This window comes from Hemitrygon akajei, chromosome 30, assembly GCF_048418815.1.
Source record: "Hemitrygon akajei chromosome 30, sHemAka1.3, whole genome shotgun sequence".
Classification (NCBI taxonomy): Eukaryota; Metazoa; Chordata; class Chondrichthyes; order Myliobatiformes; family Dasyatidae; genus Hemitrygon; species Hemitrygon akajei.
In genome coordinates this window covers 10,171,274-10,192,850 of record NC_133153.1, presented here as the reverse complement: position 1 = coordinate 10,192,850, position 21,577 = coordinate 10,171,274, and the positions used below count along the sequence as shown (strand labels likewise).

The following is a 21,577-nucleotide window of genomic DNA, read 5'->3' as shown; positions in this document are numbered from 1 at the left end:
AGGACTGAGATGTAAACTCTGATTAGACCACACTTGGAAGATAGTGTTCAGTCCTGATCACCTCCTCATAGGAAAGTGGAGAAGCTTTAAGAGAGGGTGCAGAGGACATTGATACGTGGATTAGAGAGCATGCCTTAAAAGGACGGGTTGGGTGAGCTGGGGCTTTTCTCTCTGGAGCGAAGGAGGATGAGAGGTGACTTGATAGAGGTGTACACGAGGCGGAGATCAAGTGGATAGCCAGAGATTTTACTTCCCAGGGCGGAAATGGCTAATACCGGGGTATAATTTTAAGATGATCGGAGGAAAGTACAGGGGGATGTCAGAGGTAATTTCTTTACTCAGAGAGAGATGAGTACATCGAGTGCCTTGCCAGAGATAGAGGCAGATACATTGGAGAAATTTAAGTATCATAGGTAGATGGAGGAGAGAAAAATGGTAGGCCGTGTAGGATGGAAGAGCTAGTTTGATCTTAGAGTAGGTTAAAAGATCAGCACAACATCGTGGGCCAAAGTGCCTGGACTGTGCTGTGCTCTATGTTCTCACACTCAGAAAGCCATGGAGTTATTCAAAGTGCCTTAACGATTCATACCAATCCAATTTAGTGTCATTGAGTACTAGAGCATGGCCCAACACATAATCTTGCTGCCCACCAGGCTAGTCCCATCTGTCCCTATTGGGCCCATTTCCCTCTCAACTCCTTCTATCCATGAAATATTCAAACGTTGTCTGAATGTTGTTCATCCTCTTCACCCTCTGTCCCTCATGTCCTCTTTAAATCTTTCAACTTCTCACCTTAACCCGATGCCCTTCCCTTTGGAAAAAGACTTTCCGCCTTCACTCACTCTATCAATACCCCTCGTGACTTTGTGCACTTCTGCCAGGTCACCCATCAGTCTTCTAAGTTCCAAAGTGTAAATAAAGTCTGACCCTCCCCCTACAACTCAGGCCATAAGACATAAGAACAGAATTAGGCCATTTGGCCCATTGAGTCTGCATCACCATTGCATTATGGCTGATCCCCTTGCTGTCTCAACCCCGTTCTCCTGCCTTCTCTTAACCTGGCGTGCCCTGACTAATTGAGGGCATTGAACTCCACCATAAGTATACCCAATGGCTTGAGCTCCACAGCCACCTGTGGCAATGAATCCACAGACTCACTGCCCTCTGGCTAAATCTCCATTCCTCATCTCCATTCTAAATAATCGTCCATCTATTTTGAGGCTGTGCCCTCTGAACATAGGCTCCACCACTATAGGAAACACTCTCTCCACTCTACTCAATCTAGGCCTTTCAAAATTCAAAAGGTTTCGATTAGATCTCCATCATACTTCTAAATTCCAGCAGGTAAAGGCCGAGAACCATCAATTGCTTCTCATATGATAAACCTTTTATGGTTCAATGGTGCAATGTTTCCATTTAATATCAGAGAATGTCTACAGTATACGACCTGAAATTCTTACTCTTCACAGGCATCCACGAAAACAGAATAAAACCCCAAAGAATGAATGACAGAAAAATGTTGGAACCCCAAAGCCCCCTCCCACTCCCACACACAAGCAGCAGCAAAGTGTCAACCCTCCCCTCACCTCCCTCGGCAGAAGCATCGGACCCCCACCACCCCGAAGCAGGCAATAGAAAAGCCTCCAAAGAGACCGGGATCTAGCATCTATTAAAAAAACACTGTTCATCCCAGCATTTCGACATGCCACTAAAGAGTCATCGCTCTTACCACAGCGAGAAGAAATCCAACATTTTCCTGCTCCCATGTTACAGTCTGAAGTGTTGCTTTATTTTGAGTTTTCCCCCGCTCAAGAATTGGCACAAACTCACTATCAGGAGGGAGGGAGAGAGAGAGAGAGAGAGAGAGAGGGAGGGAGAGAGAGAGAGGGAGAGAGAGAGAGAGAGAGAGAGAGGGAGGGAGAGAGAGAGAGGGAGAGAGAGATTGGGGGGGAGGGAGAGAGAGAGAGGGAGGGAGAGAGGGAGAGAGAGAGAGAGACTCTGACAGCTGCACCTGCTGTCTCGATGTTCCAATTTCCCATGCCAATTCAGTTGGCGACATCAGCAAGGAACCTGATTGCCCACAGGGCCACAGCAGCACATTGCCCCTGGGGATACTCAGAATGCTGGGGTGCTCAGGGAACCCACCGCTGTGAATTTCTGCAGCTGTAAATCACAGACTCCATCAGGAGCCCAGCCACCTTGAAAAAAACAAGAAAAGAGACATTAGAGAAAATAATTTGAACTGTTTCGCAGATGAACTTGAGGAAGTCGCCCTCTGGAGCCATCTGATTCCTGGAATCATTCTCGTGAACCTCCTCTGAACCCTCTCCAATGTCAGCATTTCCTTTCTTAGAAAAGCGCCCAACGCTGCTCACAATAGTCCAAGCAAGGCCTCACTAGTGCCTTATAAATGCTCAGCATTGCATTCCTGCTTTTATCTTCTAGTCCTCTCAAAATGAATGCTAACATTGCATTTGCCTTCCTCACCACTGACTCAACTTGCAAGTTAACTTTTAGCGAACTCTGTACGACGACTCCCGAGCCCCTTTGCACCTCAGAGTTTTACATTTTCTCCCCATTTAGAAAATAGTTTATGCTTTTGTTCCACCAGAGTACATGACCATACACTTTCCGATATTCTATTCCATCTGCAATTTCTTTGCCCATTTTCCTCACCTGTCCTTCTGCAGTCTCCCTGCTTCCTCAGCACTACCTGCCCCTCCACCTATCGTCGTATCATCTGCAAACTTGGCCACAAAGCCATCAATTCTGTCATCTCAATCACTGGAATATAATGTAAAAAGAAGTGGTTCCAACACTGAACCTGCAGAACACCACGAATATTCCAGCTAGAATAAGCCCCCTTTATTCTCACTCTTTACCTCCTGCCAATCAGCCAATTTTCTCTCCATGCTAGTATCTTTCCTGTAACACCAAGAGCCCTTATCTTGTTAAGCAGCCACATGTATAGCAGCTCTCAAAGGCCTTCTGAAAATTCAAGTACACAACATTCACCAATTCTCCTTTGTCTATCCTGCTTGTTATTTCCTCAAAGAATTCAGGCAATATTTTCTCTTAAGGAAACCATGCTAACTTCAGCCTATTTTATCATGTGCCAACAAGTACCCTGAGACCTCATCCTTAACAATCGGCTCCAACATCTTCCCAACCACTGAGCTTAGGCTAACTGGCCTACAATCTCCTTTCTTCCACTTTCCTCCCTTCTTGAAGAGTGGAGTGACATTTGCATTTCTCCAGTCCTCTGGAACCATGCCAGAATCTAAAGATTCTTGAAGGATCATTACTAATGCCTCCACAATCTCTTCAGCTACCTCTTTCAGAACCCTGGGGTGACCATCTGGCTCAGGTGACTTATCTACTTTCAGACCTTACAACGTTCCAAGCACCTTCTCCCTGGTAATAACGTCTCTACTCTCTTCTGCCCCCTGACTCTCTTGAACTTTTGGCCTACTGTTAGTGTCTTCCAGAGTGAAGGCTGATGCAAAATTATTACTCAGTTCACCTGCCATTTCCTTGTCACCCATTACTACCTCTCCAGCATCATTTTCCAGTGATACAAATTCCACTCTCACCTCTCTTTTACTCTTTTTATATCTGAAAGAAATCATTTGGGTAGCTTATCTTCATATTTCATCCTTCCTTTTGGCTTTTTTAGTTGCCTGTTAGTTTTAAAAGCTTCCCAATCCTCTAACTTCCCACTAATTTCTGCTCTGTTATACGCCCCCTGGTTTGCTTTTATGCTGTCTTAGACCTCCCTTGTCAGACACGGTTGTGTCATCCTGCCTTTAGAATGTTCCTTCTTAGGGATGTATCCATCCTGCACCTTCACAATTGCTTCCAAAACTCCAGCCATTGCTGTTCTGCCATCATCCCTGCTAGTGTCCCCTTCCAATCAACTTTGGCCAGCTCCTCTCTCATGCCTCTGCAATTCCCTTTACTCCACTATAATACTGACACATTTGACTGTGGCTTCCCTCATCGATATGATCTTTAGCCAAAAAACAAAGACCCTCTTCCTTTCAACAGCACCATCTGTGAAGTTACCGCCAAGAAAACTTGCCAGCACCTCACTCCTCAAGAAGCTAAAGAAATTCGGCACGCCCCTGGCGACCCTCACCAATTTTTATCGGTGCACCATAGAAAGCGTTCTATCTGGAAGCATAACGGCTTGCCATAACAACTGTGCTGTACATAACCGCAAGGAACTGTAACGAGTTGTGGACACAGCTCAGCATATCACGGAAACCAGCCTCCCCTCCATAGACCCTGTTTACAATCTACCTCATTATGATCTTACACTTCACCTGCACTGTAGGGTTTACATTTCATTCTAGCGCTTTGCCCTGCTCAATGTGCTGTGTAATTTTGATCTATATGAACAGAATGCAATGCGAGCTTTACACTGTGTCTTGGTACATTTGACAATAATAAACCAAATCTAATTCTGATACCAACCATACCCCCTATATCCATGTCCAGATTATTAATATGTATAACAAGCATTAAGGGTATCAGAACTACTGGTCAAAGGTTGCCAATCTCAAAAACAACTTTCCACCTTCAGCCTCTGTCTTTTATTATCAAACACTTTTGGGCAACCTGTCCTTGTATACCCCAGCCCTTCGCTTTAGGACCAACCTCCCACGTGGAAACTTGTCACAGGCTTACCAAAGTCATGAATAAATTTAATTATCTGTTTGAAACATTCAATCAGATTAGTTACGCAGAGCATCTATTTAACAAAGCTATGCTTGACAATTCTTGACTAATCCCTGTCACTTAAAATTGAGATTAATCCAGTGCTTTAGAACTTTTTCCAATCATTACCCTATCACTGATTTTAGACACACTGCTCTGTAATTACTTGGCTTATTCCTGCTTCCCTTTTTGAATGAAGATAACACATCTACTGTCCTTTATCCACCTTTAAACTCACTAAGACATTTACTATCCTCTTTTTCAGTGGAATGCCTTCCTAATTACTTGCAACTGAAGAAAACTTGCTGTGTTACTTATACAAGGACTCCCAAGTCCCATAGAACACCAGCACTCTGAGCATTTAAGCAAAGTTCAGTTTTTCTTTCCTTCCCACCAAAATGCATAACTTTATATAACACATCTGCCACTCACATACCCAGTCTCGATCCCTTTGCAGATATTTGGCATCCTGCTCACAAATTGTTTCGCTAACTATTTTTGCATTGCTGGGAAATTCGGCTATAATGTACCAGGTCCTTTAACCTAAGTCACTAAGTTTTGATTATAATTAGTTGAGGAGTCAGAATTGTCCCTTGTTACTAGTTATAGCCTACCAACCCGCAAACAATGTTAGTTAGCCAATCGTCTCGCCGTAGAAAAGCAGCATCCATCATCTGAGATCCTCCCCGCCCAGGCCGTGCTCTTTACTCGCTGCTGCCATCAGGTGGAAGGTCCGGGAGCCGCAGGACTCGCACCATCAGGTTCAGGAACAGTTACTACCCCCTGAACAGAATAGGATAACTACACTCATCTTTTGAGATGTTCCCACAGCCAATGATCTTACTTTAAGGACTCTTTATCTCACTACCTCATGTTCCTGTTATTTATTGCTATTTATTTATATTTGCATTTGCAAAGTTTGTTGTCTTCTATGCTCTTGATCTTTCAGTGATTCTGCTTACAGTTACTATTCTATAGATTTGCTGAGTACGCCCGCAGGAAAAAGAATCTCAGGGCTGTATGTGATGACATATATGTGCTCTGATAATACATTTTACTTTGTTCTTTGAACTTTAATTGTATTGGAATTTTATAAACGTGCTGCAAATACTTAATATCTGGCCGTGCTGCTGGATTAGAGCAGAGGAATTCCCGCCTCTATTAATATATTTCCAGAAGGCACCGTGTTACACAGTGTATTGCAAAACCACATTGCAACATCATTATGGCAGTACCTTACAGTACCACATTCCAACTTTGTATTTAGTGTACCATCAGACAGCAGAACATCATGTTAAAATACAGAATTACGTTTATTACAGCACAACATTGCAGCTATGTGAGGAATTTTAATGGAAGTGGTGGGTAAACGGCTTCTGTTTCTCCTTCCTCTAGGTCAACGCTGCCAGACAGGGTGTGGATCTGCTGGGCAGCTGGAGGATGATGGTGAAGGAGGGCGGCTACATCTCACTGTGGAGAGGCAACGGAGTAAATGTAGCCAAAATAGCACCAGAGACCGGCATCAAGTTTCTGGCTTATGACCAGGTAACTGACTCAGTGGGCCAGGGGGTGAACCTTCCTGGGGGAAGCTTTCCTGGCCTCGTTTGTCTCACAGTCCTAACTGATAACGATGCCCGTTCTCAGCTAACGCGATCTGCTGCACTCCCTCAGTCGATGGCTGACACACGGGCCCAGTTTGAAGGGAATGGTGGAGTGCTGTTGGTTTTGTCAGGCTGTTAGCCTGAGGCGCTGGTCCAGGGACATTTAGTGACTCGGATGCCTCAATAAACCAGCGCCGGATGGAGTGAATAGGTCAGGCAGGCTGGGGTCAGGCGCTTGGTTGGAGTCATGGAGAGGATGCTTGGGTTACCTCAGCACTGATGGTGTCACAGTAAACGGGATGGTCACCGAGAAGCGTTTCAGGAGGACGTAACCAATAGAGAGCCGACCCACGATTCCCAGGGCAGTCCCTCTGAAAGATCCCAAAGCAGTATGTTGACCATCCACTGACACTGCCTGACACACTGAATCCCTCCAGCAGCTGACGTTCAGCGCCAGATTCCAGCATCTGCAGCCTCTTGCGTCTCCCAGGGCAATGTCGTACAGGGGATCTTCCCTTCAATGCTATTAAAATGTTATTTTAACCTCATTTTATTGATGTGCGGTGTCTCCTATTGGCACCACACACCTGGGCACATGTCTACGAGCTGGCACAGATATAGCAACCTACAAAGGGACAGCAGAAAGATTTGATTCAGATTGGCTGATTCGAGAGCATTCAGTTCTCAGACAGTTATAAAAATTCACCCCCATTTGAAGCAAAACACCGGAATCATCCCTCCCTCCAGTGAGGGCAGTCTGGTCGTGATCACAACACTGCTGTGACAATTTCACAGAGATATGCCTCTTTGCCCAAATCATTTACGCTGACCACAATGCCCATCCAAGCCAGTCCCATTTGCTTGCATTTGGCCCATATCCCTCTAAACTCCTCCTTAAGTACCTGTCCAAATACCTTTTAAATGTTGTTGCTGTGCTTGCCTCAACCACTTCCTCTGGCAGCCTGTTCCATGTGTGGGCCACCCTCTGTGTATTGGGTTCCCGAGGTCCCTTTCAAATTTTCCCCTCTCACCTTAGAACTATGCCCTTTGTTTTCCCTGGGATTTTCTTAGTAACTTTCTGTGTGTAAATTGGATTCCAACTTCCCCAAGTTACAACAGGGACATTTCAAAAGTCCTTTGGTGGCTTTGGGAAACTGCGGGAGTGACAAGTCCCCTTTTTATGTTTCCCTGCTGATAAACTAGTCCCTCAGACCTCTCACCCTGGAATCAAATGAGGGCTAGCAATTCGATTGTGTAGTGAAATTCTTACCTGTACAACCTGGGTGAATGTCAATGTTTTTGTGTTTAAATAGTGTGTGCAAAATTGTGTCCTTGATATCTGTGAATGTTACACGGGATATATCTCCTGGCATGTAGTTTGATCTTTGTTCAATGTTCGCTCCATCTCACAAGCTCCCTGTCAAATCTCTGCTGTGTTTACCTGCTCAGAAAACCAGGAGCCAACCATTCAATGTGCCCGATTCACAGCAGCTGTAATATTTTTTAAAAATCTATCTATCCAGTTGTAGAATGATCTGCACAGAAGGTTTGACCATGCCAAAAGCTGTTGGAGGGACTTTAAAGCTGCTGACTCTACTTGGATCAGTGGCACAGATGACTCTCTCTGCAGTGATGCCCCGCAGGCCAGACAGTCTGAGTGAAGCTAGGAGGAGGAGTTGCAACTGAGGTGGAGGGGGTGTTGTGCAAGGCTGTACTTGTAAGATGTCAGGTCGGGGATCCATAAGAGAGTTTGGAAGAAACAGGAAACGTAAGCTTGGAAAAAGACAGCAACAAAGTTTGGTAGCAGTTGATGGTATGTGTATTACTAGAAGTCGAGGAAATAATGGTAATGATCTTGGGCTGCTGATGGATATATTAGTTATCAAACTGAGCAGCTCACCAATCTTGGCCTTGAAGAGGGTGATAATGATAACCATGAGAAAAGGTGAAGCTTTGTGGACTTTCTGCTCTTCATGTTGAAGGGAATAGTGGATTCTCTTTGAGGGACCCTTGGATTTCACCACGTGCCCCAGCATGGTGTTCTTTGCTGTTGAAGGTCGGCACGTCCTGGAGTCGAGTCCCAATTGTCGGCGAAGTCCACAGGGCAAAGCCAAAAGTCGAAGTCCTGAGCATAGCAAGCCAGGAGATAGAGGCCTAAAGGTAGAGGCCTGGAGTTGTCACGAGGGTCAGGGTCACTGCATCAGAGGTCCATGCAAGTCCTGAGGGTGAGGCCTGATAGTGAAACCTGTGATCAGCAAGTCCTGGGGTGAAGTTCAAACTTGGAGACCCGATATCTTCAAGTCTGAGAAATCTGGGGCCATGGACTAGAGGCCTGGAGGCCGTCTGTCCTGGGACTGGAGGCCTGTCTGTGTGTGAGAGGGTGGGTGGGTGTCAGAGTGAGAAAGGGGCTTGTTTTGTGTTGTCTCATTTTGCTTTGTTGTTGATGCTGTTGTCGCTGTTGTTCACGTTGTTTCTGCTTTTGCTGTTGTTTGTCATTGTTGCTGTTGTCATTGCTGTTATTGTTGTTGTCACTGTTGTTGTCGTCATCGCTGTTGTCGTCGTTGCTGTTTCTGTTGCAGTTGTTGCTGCTGTTGCTGTTATTGATGTTGTTGCTGTTGTCATTGTTGTTGTCATAACTGTTGTTGCTGTTATTGTTGCTGTTGTCGTTGGTGTTGTTGTCATTGCTGTTGCTGTTATTGATGTTGTTGCTGTCATTGTCATCGTTTTTGCTGCTGACGATGTCATTGTCGTTGTTGTTTTTCAAAGAACAGTTAGTATAAAGATTTAGTAACAATTAATAACCAAGCCAATTATTTCCATTTCAATCTCTCACTGATTATTCCAGTACCTTGGTCCCCAGTGTTCATTTTGTGGCCAGTTTTGACCAGTCAGTGCAATGTTGTATCACAAAATGGAGGGGTCAGGTTGCAATTCCAAACCTGAGCACGGGTCAGTGGTCCAAATGGATTCTCAAACCTAGTACAGGGCATCACATGTCTACCTCTCTGGGGTCTGTAACTCTACACTGACAGATCATTCCTACTTGGCTCAACTTCCAATGGTATGAACGATGATAGCCTGGATATTGATGCGTCTTACGTTGGAAGTGAAGTGACTGACCTTCTTGTGTTGCTGGTAAGGTGGCTGTTGCCAAAGCCTAATTTTCATTAAATTGAGTGGCTTACCGTAGAATTTCAGAATGAACTCATGCTTAAGGACTTGTAGCAGTTGACTAAGCAAGAATAACAGAAGGGTGTTGATGAACCTAATGAGTTTTTATGAACATCCAGTGGCTTGGCGATCACTTTTAGTGGAATCTGGATTTTATCAGATTCATTCCTTGAACTTTATTTTACTAGCTGTACAGGTGGGATCCAACCCTTACCTCCAACCATCAGCCCAAGACTTAGCGAACTGGTCCACCAACTTAGTCCCAATGCTGCCATAACCCAGCAATGTTAAATAAATTAACAGAGAAGTGTTCTGTTGCTTCCATCCTTATGGTAACGGTGATAATCCCTTTTGAACAGTACAAGAAACTTTTCACTGACAACCAGGCCAAGCTGGACATCCATCAACGCTTTGCTGCAGGATCTCTGGCTGGAGTCACTGCTCAGACCATCATCTATCCCATGGAGGTAGGTGTCCACAGGGCTTCTGAAGTTCCAACATGGGACATGTATAGGTTAACCCAGGTTCATTAACGTTAGAAGATTCCATTTTCCCAAGCTCACATAATGAGCAATGTCCTAACGAGCAGATAATCTGCTGAGGTTAAGTCATAGAATTAGATAGCACTGTTGTTGGACAAATCACAGATGGTGATAATTCAGTTTATTCGAGTAAGATAGTACACCTGGTTGAGTGGTGCCACAGCAGCCTCTCGGTAAGTGTCAATAAAACCAAAGAGTTGATTTCTGACTTCAGGAAGGGGAAGTGGGGGGTGGTGGACTTGTGCAAATCTACATCGAGGAGTCAGTAGTGGGGAGAGTAAGCAGGTTTAAGTTCTAGGATGTTAACATATCGGATGACTTGTCTTGAACCCGGCATATAGATGCAATCACAAGGAAGCTGTGCCAACATCTTTATCTTTTTAGGAGGTTCCATTTGTCACCAGACACTGGAACAAACTTCTACAGAACGGTTGCATTACGGCCTGGTTTGGCACTTCAAATGTGCAGCAACGTAAGAACCTGCAGTCAGTAGAGGACATAGCCCGATACATCACAGACACATCCCTCCCCACTATCCACAACCTCATGAAGGCTACATCCATCGTCAAAGAACCCCAGCATCCAAGTCCCACCCATGTCTCACTGTGACCATAGGTCCTGAGATACGGAAGTCCCACAGTACCAGGATCAAGAACAGCTCCTTCCCTTCCAACATTTGGTTCTTAAACCAACCTGCCTTACCTGAATCCCAATTTTTTTTAATAGATATTTTTATTGAAGCAAAAAGTAGGTGGGAAAGAGGATTGGTAGGATGATCAGATGCAGTCTTATTTAATGATAGTTCTTAGGCTTTACGGCCTTTGTCCCACAAGTATTTCTTACTTCCTAAAGCAATGGCATTCTGACAAGTGGTGCCCAAGATCTGATACAAATAACCGAACCCTCATAGGTGATTGGTAGTTTATCAGAATGTGTTTGCGTATAGACTCCATGCCTCCTTGGCTTTAATGAGTTTTATGTACTGCTGACCAAGGTTAAAACTTGTTCAAGAATTGTGTACAAATATTCCTGTTATCACATTTACTCCACTATTAGTCAGAAGAATCACACTTACTCCACGCCACTATTAACATTGTTTTGTGTCATGCCTTCATTGCCTAGGTGTTTGCATTAAACACTGCCTACCATTCTCTGTTCTTTTCGCTGATTTGCCAGTTACCAGGGAGTGCTGTGCTATCCTCTCAGTTGCTCTCAACAGCTGAGCTTTGTGTCCATTACCAACTTTGCACCCAGCCTGGTAAAATAAATATACCCAAAGAGGGAGCAGCTCTAATATTGCACCTTCCTTTGGTCTCAGCCTACTTTACTGTAACTATTGAATTCAGATCTTTGCTATATTAGATTTCATCAAAAACTTTTTGGAAGCCCATGCTAAAAAACTTTAATAGCCACATTCACCTGCATTGTATTTTTGCTTTCTTCTCTAGGAATCTCAAATGGATACACAAGGTCTATACATTACAGAAAAAACATTTCTGAAAATTATTTTTGACTATTGTTTGGAGAAATCTCTTTCATCCAGAGTTATTGATATCTATTGAGGTCACGGGATCTAATGAGGATTTCTAATTGGTCTAGGTAATGAAGACGAGACTGGCACTTGGAAACACAGGGCAGTACAAAGGCTTCGGTGATTGTCTCAACACTATCGTCAAAAATGAGGGTTTTTACAGCCTCTACAGAGGTTACCTTCCAAACCTGTTTGGCATCATTCCTTATGCAGGGATTGAGCTTACTGTCTATGAGGTAAGTTTCAAAGCAAGATATTCTGGATTTCGTGAGAGATGTTTGGGGTGAGTTTAGGAGAACGATGAACTATCTTACTGAAACATACAGAATCTTGAGCAGCGGGACTGTAGTTGTTAAACTGTTTTCACTTGTGGGAGAATCTTGAATGGAAGCAGCACTTTACAAGATTAAGAGGTGGTCATTTAAAACTGAGGTGTATTTGAAAATGGTGTTGAATCTGTGGAATTCGTTATCTTAGAGTGTTGTGGAGAATGATTATTGGGAGTATTTAGAAAGATCAGGGAAATTTTGGGCAATGGGAACTGGCATAGAAGATCATATTGAATGATCTTGCAGGACCAAATCCTTTTGGTTTTTACATTCGTTTTGAAAATCCATGAATTCTTGTTTTAAAGCCCCTCTGTTTTTTGGAAGCTCGGTCCAAAAGCAGTAAGCAGGCATGGAGCAAAAGGTCTTCAGTAGTATGTAAACTCTCTACGCTCTTGGTTGTTGCATTGCTTTTGATGTGGGACTCTCATTCAAACTAAATTTTCACCTGAGATGTGGGTGGGCAGTCCCAGCAGATGAGCCTCGGAACCAGAATTACCATGGGTGTGCTCTTCCAGGAAACGGGCACTGTGAGAAAAGCTGGGAAATATTAAAGTCACTTTAGAAAAAAGGCTTTTGAAAACACATGTTGTCCCAAAATGCTACTGAGATATGACTGAAACATAACAGGAAACAATGGAGACAGTTTATAAACAAGAGGATCTCATAAGAAACAAGATGACAATGACCAATTGATTACTTTGATTATGGTCAGGTTACTGGACACCATTCTCTCCCAGTAGTACACATGTGCGTGTGACTTGTTTAATGTAAATGAGTTTGTTGTAGTTACGTGTATCAAGATGCAGTGAAGAACTTTCTTTTTGCGTGACATCCACGCAGATCACGTCATCACACCGGCACATCGGGGTAGTACAAGGGAGACGTACTAACAGAGTGCAGGATGAAGTGTTACAATTACAGAGAAAGTACAGTGCAGGCGGACAATGAGGTGCGAGGCCATGACAACGTGGACTGTGAGATCAAGAGTCAATCTTACCGTGCAGGAGGTCCATTCAATAGTATTGTAAGGGTAGGATAGAAGCTGCCCTTGAGTTTGCTGGGTCGTGCTTTCAATCTTCTAATCTTTTTAATCTTCTGCCTGATGGGAGGGGGGAGAAGAAGAGCGTCTCGGTTGGAGCGTGTCTTCGGTTATGTTGTCTGCTCACTAAGGCAGTGGGAAGTGTGGAAAGAGTTCATGGATCATCTTGGCACCACCCTCTCACAGGTCCTCGCTGATTCATAACTCTGTGTTCACATGCTGAGCAATGGTTCACAATCGGCCTCACAGGAAGATTCCTAAAATTGGGTTTAAACCCACAACCACCTGACCCAGAGGGAAAGTTCTACCCACTTGAGACCTGGTCAACATTGCAAAGGAAATGAAGAACTTACTTAAGATAGAAATATCCCAGAATTGTCTCCAAGTTGTTGAACCGCACTTCCCTTTATCTTTGTTCAGTGCAGTGGCCACGAATGTGGGGTCTAAGAACAATACAGCATGGAGATTGGCCATGCTGCCCATCCAGCTGGTCCTAATTTTCTGCATTCGGCCCATCTGAAAACCCCACCCCCTCCACGTACCTACCCAAGTACTTCCTGTTGTACCTGCCTCAACCACTTCCTCTGGTAGCTCACTCCATGCACTGACCAGTCTCTGCATGAGAAAGTTTCCCCTCAGGTCACTTTTAGCTCTCTTCCCTCTCACCCTAACCCTATATATGCTCCCAATCTTGGTTGCATTACCATCCACCTTATCTCTGCTACTAATAATTTTAAGCACCTCTATAAAATCACCCCTGATGCCCCCATGTTCCAAGAATAAAGGCCTATCCCGACCAACATCTCTGTATAATTCAGGCTCTCTTGTCCTGACAAGATCCTTGTAAATCTTCTCTGCACTGTTTCCAGTTTAATCATACCTTTCCTATAACACAATGACCAAAACTATACACAATACCCCAAATCCAGCCTTGCCAGTGACTTACACAACTGCAACATAATGTCCAACTCCTGTATTTAATACCTTGAAAGACGACGGCCTGCTGGCTAAACATCCTTTTCACCACCCTTCTACCCATAAGCCCACTTTCAATGAACGATGCACTTGTACACCAAGGTCCCTCTGTCCCATTGTGCACCCTAGAGCCCAATTCATTGTGTATAGAAAGTATTGGGGGATGTCAGGGGTAGGCAGAGAGTGGTGGGTGTGTGCAAAATGCTGCTGGGGTGATGGATCGAGGCAGATACTTTGGGGATACCTAACAGACCCTTAGATAGGCACATGAATGAAAGGAAAATGAAGAGCTACTGTTTGTGGGAAGGAAGGCCTAGACTGATCTTGGCGTGGGTTAAAGTGTTGGCACAACATCGAAGGCTGCAGAACTTCTGTGTTCTAAGTTCTGTAGCAACCACAGTCCTTCTGCAGTATGGTGGCAAAGATGATCAGCTCACACACTTAGCTCACGGTCTAGCTCATGGCCTTGTACTTTATTTTGTACCTGCACAGCACTTTCTCTCTCATGGGAACATGATATTTTGCATTCTGTTATTTTTCTGTTCTACTACGTCAATGTTCTGACGCGATGGACTAATGCTAAACTAGTTTTTTCACTCTGCCTTGGTACGAGTGACAATAATAAACCAATTTACCAACTGACCCTCCTAACCTCCGACTGAGAAATATTTGGCATGTTTGCAACAATAGCGAACTGCCAAGTTTGTTTTACATGTTGCCCCTTTCTAGCGATGTGTATTACTTACTATTTCATGCCAGGTTTTGAAGAAAGCTTATTGTCAGAGGTACAGTGAAGATCCAACTGAACCTGGAGTATTCATCCACCTCGGCTGCGGCACCATCTCCAGCACTTGCGGGCAGCTGGGTAGCTATCCCCTGGCGCTCATCAGGACCAAGATGCAGGCACAAGGTGAGCCATCTTGTACCTTCAGGTCTAGACTCCCACAGGGAGCTCATTGCTTAACAGATGCGTGAGGTACTGCTTTCTGAATAAAATCACTGAGAATCTGGGCAACTGGCTGAAAAGGTCTCTCAATTACATTGAGGGAACCTGTCCTTTGGACTCTAAGGTATAAATTATTGGCAGAGGCAAACCATAAGGGAATAGTGACTGAAGGAGCACAGGAAACGTGGAGAGTTTATAGATTGCACTAAGTTCCATGATGGCATTTCTGGTGTCAAACACTTTCTTGATATTCCAGTTTTGTGAATTGCGCGATATCAGAGCTGATGCTCAGAAATCTCTCTGAAACTGGACAGAGATGATCTGACAGCAGGCAAGGTGTGTACCGGAGGGTAACATTACAACACGCAGTGCCACCTCCTGATCCTGAGGATTCTCCCGTGCTGCCTTTATACGGGAGGCAAGAAGCTGAGACCGGGGGGGTCTTGGACTGGGAGTAAGGGACTTGGTGAGACTGGGGGTCTTGGACTGGGAGTAAGGGACTTGCTGAGACCGGGGGGGGGTCTTGGACTGGGAGTAAGGGACTTGGTGAGACCGGGGGGTCTTGGACTGGGAGTAAGGTACTTGGTGAGACTGGGGGTCTTGGACTGGGAGTAAGGGACGGTGAGACTGGGGGTCTTGGACTGGGAGTAAGGGACTTGGTGAGACTGGGGCTCTTGGACTGGGAGTAAGGGACTTGGTGAGACTGGGGCTCTTGGACTGGGAGTAAGGGACTTGGTGAGACTGGGGCTCTTGGACTGGGAGTAAGGGACTTGGTGAGACTGGGGCTCTTGGACTGGGAGTAAGGGACTTGGTGAGACTGGGGCTCTTGGACTGGGAGTAAGGGACTTGGTGAGACTGGGGGTCTTGGACTGGGAGTAAGGGACTTGGTGAGACTGGGGCTCTTGGACTGGGAGTAAGGGACTTGGTGAGACTGGGGGTCTTGGACTGGGAGTAAGGGACTTGGTGAGACTGGGGCTCTTGGACTGGGAGTAAGGGACTTGGTGAGACCGGGGGTCTTGGACTGGGAGTAAGGGACTTGGTGAGACTGGGGGTCTTGGACTGGGAGTAAGGGACTTGGTGAGACTGGGGGTCTTGGACTGGGAGTAAGGGACTTGCTGAGACTGGGGGTCTTGGACTGGGAGTAAGGGACTTGGTGAGACCGGGGGTCTTGGACTGGGTGTAAGGGACGCTGAGACTGGGAGTCTTGGACTGGGAGTAAGGGACTTGCTGAGACTGGGGCTCTTGGACTGGAGTAAGGGGCTTGGTGAGACTGGGGGTCTTGGACTAGGAGTAAGGGACTTGCTGAGACCGGGGGTCTTGGACTGGGAGTAAGGGACTTGGTGAGACTGGGGGTCTTGGACTGGGAGTAAGGGACTTGGTGAGACTGGGGGTCTTGGACTGGGAGTAAGGGACTTGCTGAGACCGGGGGTCTTGGACTGGGAGTAAGGGACTTGGTGAGACTGGGGGTCTTGGACTGGGAGTAAGGGACTTGCTGAGACCGGGGGTCTTGGACTGGGAGTAAGGGACTTGGTGAGACCGGGGGGGTCTTGGACTGGGAGTAAGGGACTTGCTGAGACCGGGGGTCTTGGACTGGGAGTAAGGGACTTGGTGAGACCGGGGGGGTCTTGGACTGGGAGTAAGGTACTTGGTGAGACTTGGGGTCTTGGACTGGGAGTAAGGGACTTGCTGAGACTGGGGGTCTTGGACTGGGAGTAAGGGACTTGGTGAGACCGGGGGTCTTGGACTGGGAGTAAGGGACTTGGTGAGACTGTGGGTCTTGGACTGGGTGTAAGGGACTTGCTGAGACTGGGGGACTTGGACTGGGTGTAAGGGACTTGCTGAGACCGGGGGGGGGGGGGGTCTTGGATTGGGAGTAAGGGACTTGGTGAGACTGGGGCTCTTGGACTGGGAGTAAGGGACTTGGTGAGACCGGGGGGGTCTTGGACTGGGAGTAAGGGACTTGGTGAGACCGGGGGGCTCTTGGACTGGGAGTAAGGGACTTGCTGAGACCGGGGGTCTTGGACTGGGAGTAAGGGACTTGGTGAGACTGGGGGGGTCTTGGACTGGGAGTAAGGGACTTGCTGAGACCGGGGGTCTTGGACTGGGAGTAAGGGACTTGCTGAGACCGGGGGGGTCTTGGACTGGGAGTAAGGGACTTGGTGAGACTGGGCGTATTGGACTGGGAATAAGGTACTTGGTGAGACTGGGGGTCTTGGACTGGGAGTAAGGGACTTGGTGAGACCGGGGGTCTTGGACTGGGAGTAAGGGACTTGGTGAGACTGGGGGTCTTGGACTGGGAGTAAGGGACTTGCTGAGACTGGGGGTCTTGGACTGGGAGTAAGGGACTTGGTGAGACCGGGGGGTCTTGGACTGGGAGTAAGGGACTTGCTGAGACTGGGGGTCTTGGACTGGGAGTAAGGGACTTGCTGAGATTGGGGGTCTTGGACTGGGAGTAAGGGACTTGGTGAGACCGGGGGTCTTGGACTGGGAGTAAGGGACTTGCTGAGACTGGGGGTCTTGGACTGGGAGTAAGGGACTTGGTGAGACCGGGGGTCTTGGACTGGGAGTAAGGGACTTGGTGAGACTGGGGGTCTTGGACTGGGAGTAAGGGACTTGCTGAGACTGGGGGACTTGGACTGGGAGTAAGGGACTTGGTGAGACCGGGGGTCTTGGACTGGGAGTAAGGGACTTGGTGAGACTGGGGGTCTTGGACTGGGAGTAAGGGACTTGCTGAGACCTGCTCTGCTCTAAGCGCTGGGATTGTAGGCTGTGGGCAGGCAAGGTGCAGCTGCCTACTTTCCCATTTGGAATGTTGTAAACAGCAAGCACCTAACAAAATATTTGAAGAGCTCCAAACCAAGAAAGCAGTAAATTGAAGAACTGCCCTGAAAGTTGTGCATTTCCCAGCAGATCCAGTCCTGACCCAAGTGGATCAGTGACATTACAGGATTAGTCTTTGTGCTTTCATTTTACCCGCTTTCCACCCATTTAACTGTTCCAGCTCCATGGCCCCATATTCCATGAGAATGGCTGTAGCGGTTCTGCTTTTCATTGGGAAAGGTGGAGACCTGGCTATCGAAAGCCACATCAGTTGCCCCTTCCCAACCTGATGGGTCGTCCTTTGCCTCTCCACCCGGCAGCAGATTTGCCACTCGTACCTGATTCCCGAGAGGAGCCAAGTCAACCCCATCCCATCTTCAGATTTGGGACAGAGTTTGAAATTTAATTCTTCAAACACATAAAATCTTGCCGTTACATTCGTTTCTTTATTGAGATTCAGCGCAGAATAGGCCCTTCTGGCCTTTCGAGCCGAGCCAGCCAGCAACCCCCTGAATTAATCCTACCCTAATCACAGGACAATTTACAATGTCCCATCAACCTACCAACCGGTATGTCTTTGGACTGTGGGAGGAAACCCACCCAGTCAAGGGGAGAACATACGAACTCCTTACAGGCAGCAGTGGGAATTGAACCCGGGTCCCTGGTACTGTAAAGCATCGTTCTAATTGCCATGCTATCATGCTGCCCATTCTACTGCCCATATGTCTGGTTATTTGCAGGGTTCAGGTTTTGCCTGTTTACATTCCCCCCCCCCCCCCAACCCCGCATAGTATTTTCATTATCCTTAGCAAGATGCTCAGAACCATTTAGAAATTTCTCTTGGTGATGACAATGAGTTCATGTATCAACACAATCACTTCTGGAAGCAAAGTATCGCAGCGTTTCAACAATCCTTTTCCAGGGCAGAAATTATCAAAAACTGGAGCACATGCATTCAGTGTGAGGGGGGAAAGTTTAAAGGAGATGTGTGCGGCAAGCTTTTTGCAGAGAGGAGCGGGCGCTGGGAACAGGTTGCCGGAGTAGTGGTGGAAACAGATAGGGTACGGGAGTTTCAGGGGAATTTAGACATGTGAATACACCAGGGACTGAGGGATTCGGATCAGGCGCAGGCGAAAGATTTAGTTTAATTTGGCATCGTCATTGTCACAAACACTCTGGGCCGAAAGCCCTGTTTCTGTGCAGTGCTGTTCTAGGTTGTATTACGGTAACCAGAGTGACCGGCAGAGCCCGATAATTAGCGGCACAGCTCACGAATTGCTTCCAGCTCTCCCACCCCTGCTACATAGCACTCTGGTGTGCTGCCAAAGCTTGCAGTGATTCGGGCAACTCAGCAATTAATCTCTTGAAACTGAGGATTAGGTATGGAACCTGGAGACCTACAGGAATGTGCAGGAAACAAAGTGATCAGGGAGATGGATAGGCAGAGGAATTTTGCTAGATTTAACTCTGTGTTCGGCAGTCATCATGGACCAAAGGGCCGGCTCCTGAACTTGCACTGTTTGATGGTTTATGTTCAATGATTGTGGAATTAAATCAATATATAATCAATTCTCTATAGTCCAATGTGTTCAGGATAATTAAATTCTTTAAATCTATACAAGATATGAAAATTATGCACATAGAATGAACGTTGCTTTGGAGCAATGGACTCAATTGTTCCTATGTGTAATACACAGTGAATTTTCTTTCTGTAGTCATTGCCAAAGATGGGGCCAAGGCAAGCATGGTTCGACATATCAGCACTATCATGCAAGAGGAAGGCTGGAGAGGTTTTTATCGAGGATTCACACCCAACTGCATGAAGGTTGTCCCTGCTGTCAGCATCAGCTTTGTCGTCTATGAACAGATGAAAAATTTACTTGGCATCAATTAATCGGCACTAATACTCAAACTCATTCTTCCCAACCTTTGATCCTGACCAGCAATGTAACAGCCAACAAATGAGAGGAAATCGAATGATCAAACTGTGCTAAGACCACTTTAGAGATCTGAACGGCCAACAAAGTGAAAGAACAAGCAGCCAGATATGGCCAGACAAAGACTATTTAACTAGCTGTCATTTCAGATCAAGCTTTGACTTCTAAAGTTAATTAGTAATTGCAACAAACTTATCCACCAGAAGTCACCTTGCTAGCTAACTTATTTAGAACAATCTACCACTCAGAGACTGGCAAACCAACTGTCAGAAAGTAGAAGACAACTAACCTATAATAGCAGTGCAGAAAGTCAAGTGACAAATCACATCATTACCAACAGTAAGAAGGCTGGCCAAGCATTAAAAAGCCGGCCGATGGTATTGTGGAACCAAGACCAGACTTTGAGGCGAGTGATCCCAGGTTCGAATCCATGCTGGGTTGAATGTCGAGGTAGCAACTCAGCCTTGTAAAAACAGATAAAAATGCAAAAGAAATGACAAATTTGCCACCTGATGCGCCACAAGGCGTGGAAGGGAACAGCAACCAATCATTAAAGGTTAGTTATTCACCGCTTCAGGTCCAGCTAATCAGTCAACAGCTAACTCATCATCACAGGCCACCTACCAATCCTCCGCAGGACTGTCAGACAGAAGTCAGAAAGCCACCGGGGTGCAGACTAACCAAGCAGTATTGAAAGGTCATCAGACCCGTGGAAGATAAACTGTCACGGGGGTAAAAATAACAATTGCCATGTAGTCATCAACCAACAAAAGGCTACTAACCAACCAATAGGAGTCTTGGTAACCAAAATGAGCCAGATGTACAACCGTGGACTGGCTATCGGCTGGAAGGATTTTGTGTGTTTACCCACACTCAAGTTCTGGCTTTCACATGGGGTCCAGTTGCCGCCTTACTCACAGCTCAGTGTAGTTCTTCAACAAGTCAGCTTATTCTGGCCTGCTGCTACCATGTACTTTGGGGGGTGGGGGGGGGGGGGTCCTACAAGCAAGAGGCCAAAGATGCTTCATCGAGCCAAAAAACTTTTAGATTTTAGTAGTATTTATTGTATTAATCACATGAATATTAGAATAGTTAGTTGTAGATTTTACAGTTTCATAATAAATTATCATGTTCTTGTTTCTCATTGTAGATTGTGATCATGTTACTGACTTATATGGAACTTCCCTAACAGTAAATTCTCAATTCTTCTTGTAGATAATGGTTTTGCCGTTTGTTATCTTTAAATACAAAAGGAGCAGATTTTCTATCTTAATCATTTCTTCACTTATTCCTTCATCTTCATTTTCTGTTCATAGTCCTACGTTCTAACTCCACCCATGGCTATTTTGATAAACTTACCCTGCCTTGAAGTTTAAGCTCTTTTCCAGCCTAATCACTGCAATTCCTCCACCAACACGGCCTTCAGACTACTTAAAACAAGAGAAGGTCTGCAGGTGCTGGGAATCCAAAGCCCCAGACCCACACAATGCTGGAGGAACTCAGCAGGTCAGGCAGCATCTATGGAAATGAATAAATAGTTGATGTTTCAGGATGAGGTCCTTCATCAGAAATGAAAAGGAAGGGGGTAGGAGACAGACTAAGAAGGTGGGGGAGGGGAAGAAGAAGTGCAAGGTGATAGGTGAAACTGGGAGAGGGGTGTGGGCGGTGAAGTAAAGAGCTGGGAAGATGATTGGTGAAAGGGAAAAGGGCTGGAGAAGGGGGAATCTGATAGAATAGGTCAGAAGAGCGTGGCAGAAAGGGAAGGAGGAGGAGCACAAGAGGGAGGTGATGGACAGGTAAGGATATAAGATGAGAGATGAAAACAGGATTGACGGGTGATGAAGGACTCCTTCCTCCTTCCTTTCTAGTCCTGATGAAGGGTCTTGCCCTGAAACATTGGCTGTTATTCACTTCCATCGATTCTATCTGGCCTGCTGAGTTCCTCCAGCATTTTGTGTGTGTTGCTT

At 46.0% G+C, this 21,577-nt stretch overlaps 1 protein-coding gene across 1 annotated transcript; it reads left to right on the top strand.

Moving 5' to 3' along the window:
• Positions 1–6,147: 6,147 nt before the first annotated feature.
• On the top strand, positions 6,148–19,845 carry LOC140718727 (mitochondrial adenyl nucleotide antiporter SLC25A24-like). The gene is made up of 5 exons (XM_073032824.1): positions 6,148–6,264; positions 9,851–9,958; positions 11,633–11,800; positions 14,667–14,817; positions 19,389–19,845. Exons 1-5 carry the CDS (start codon positions 6,160–6,162, stop codon positions 19,565–19,567), a joined length of 711 nt encoding a protein of 236 aa, XP_072888925.1. The 5' UTR covers positions 6,148–6,159; the 3' UTR covers positions 19,568–19,845.
• Positions 19,846–21,577: the final 1,732 nt, after the last annotated feature.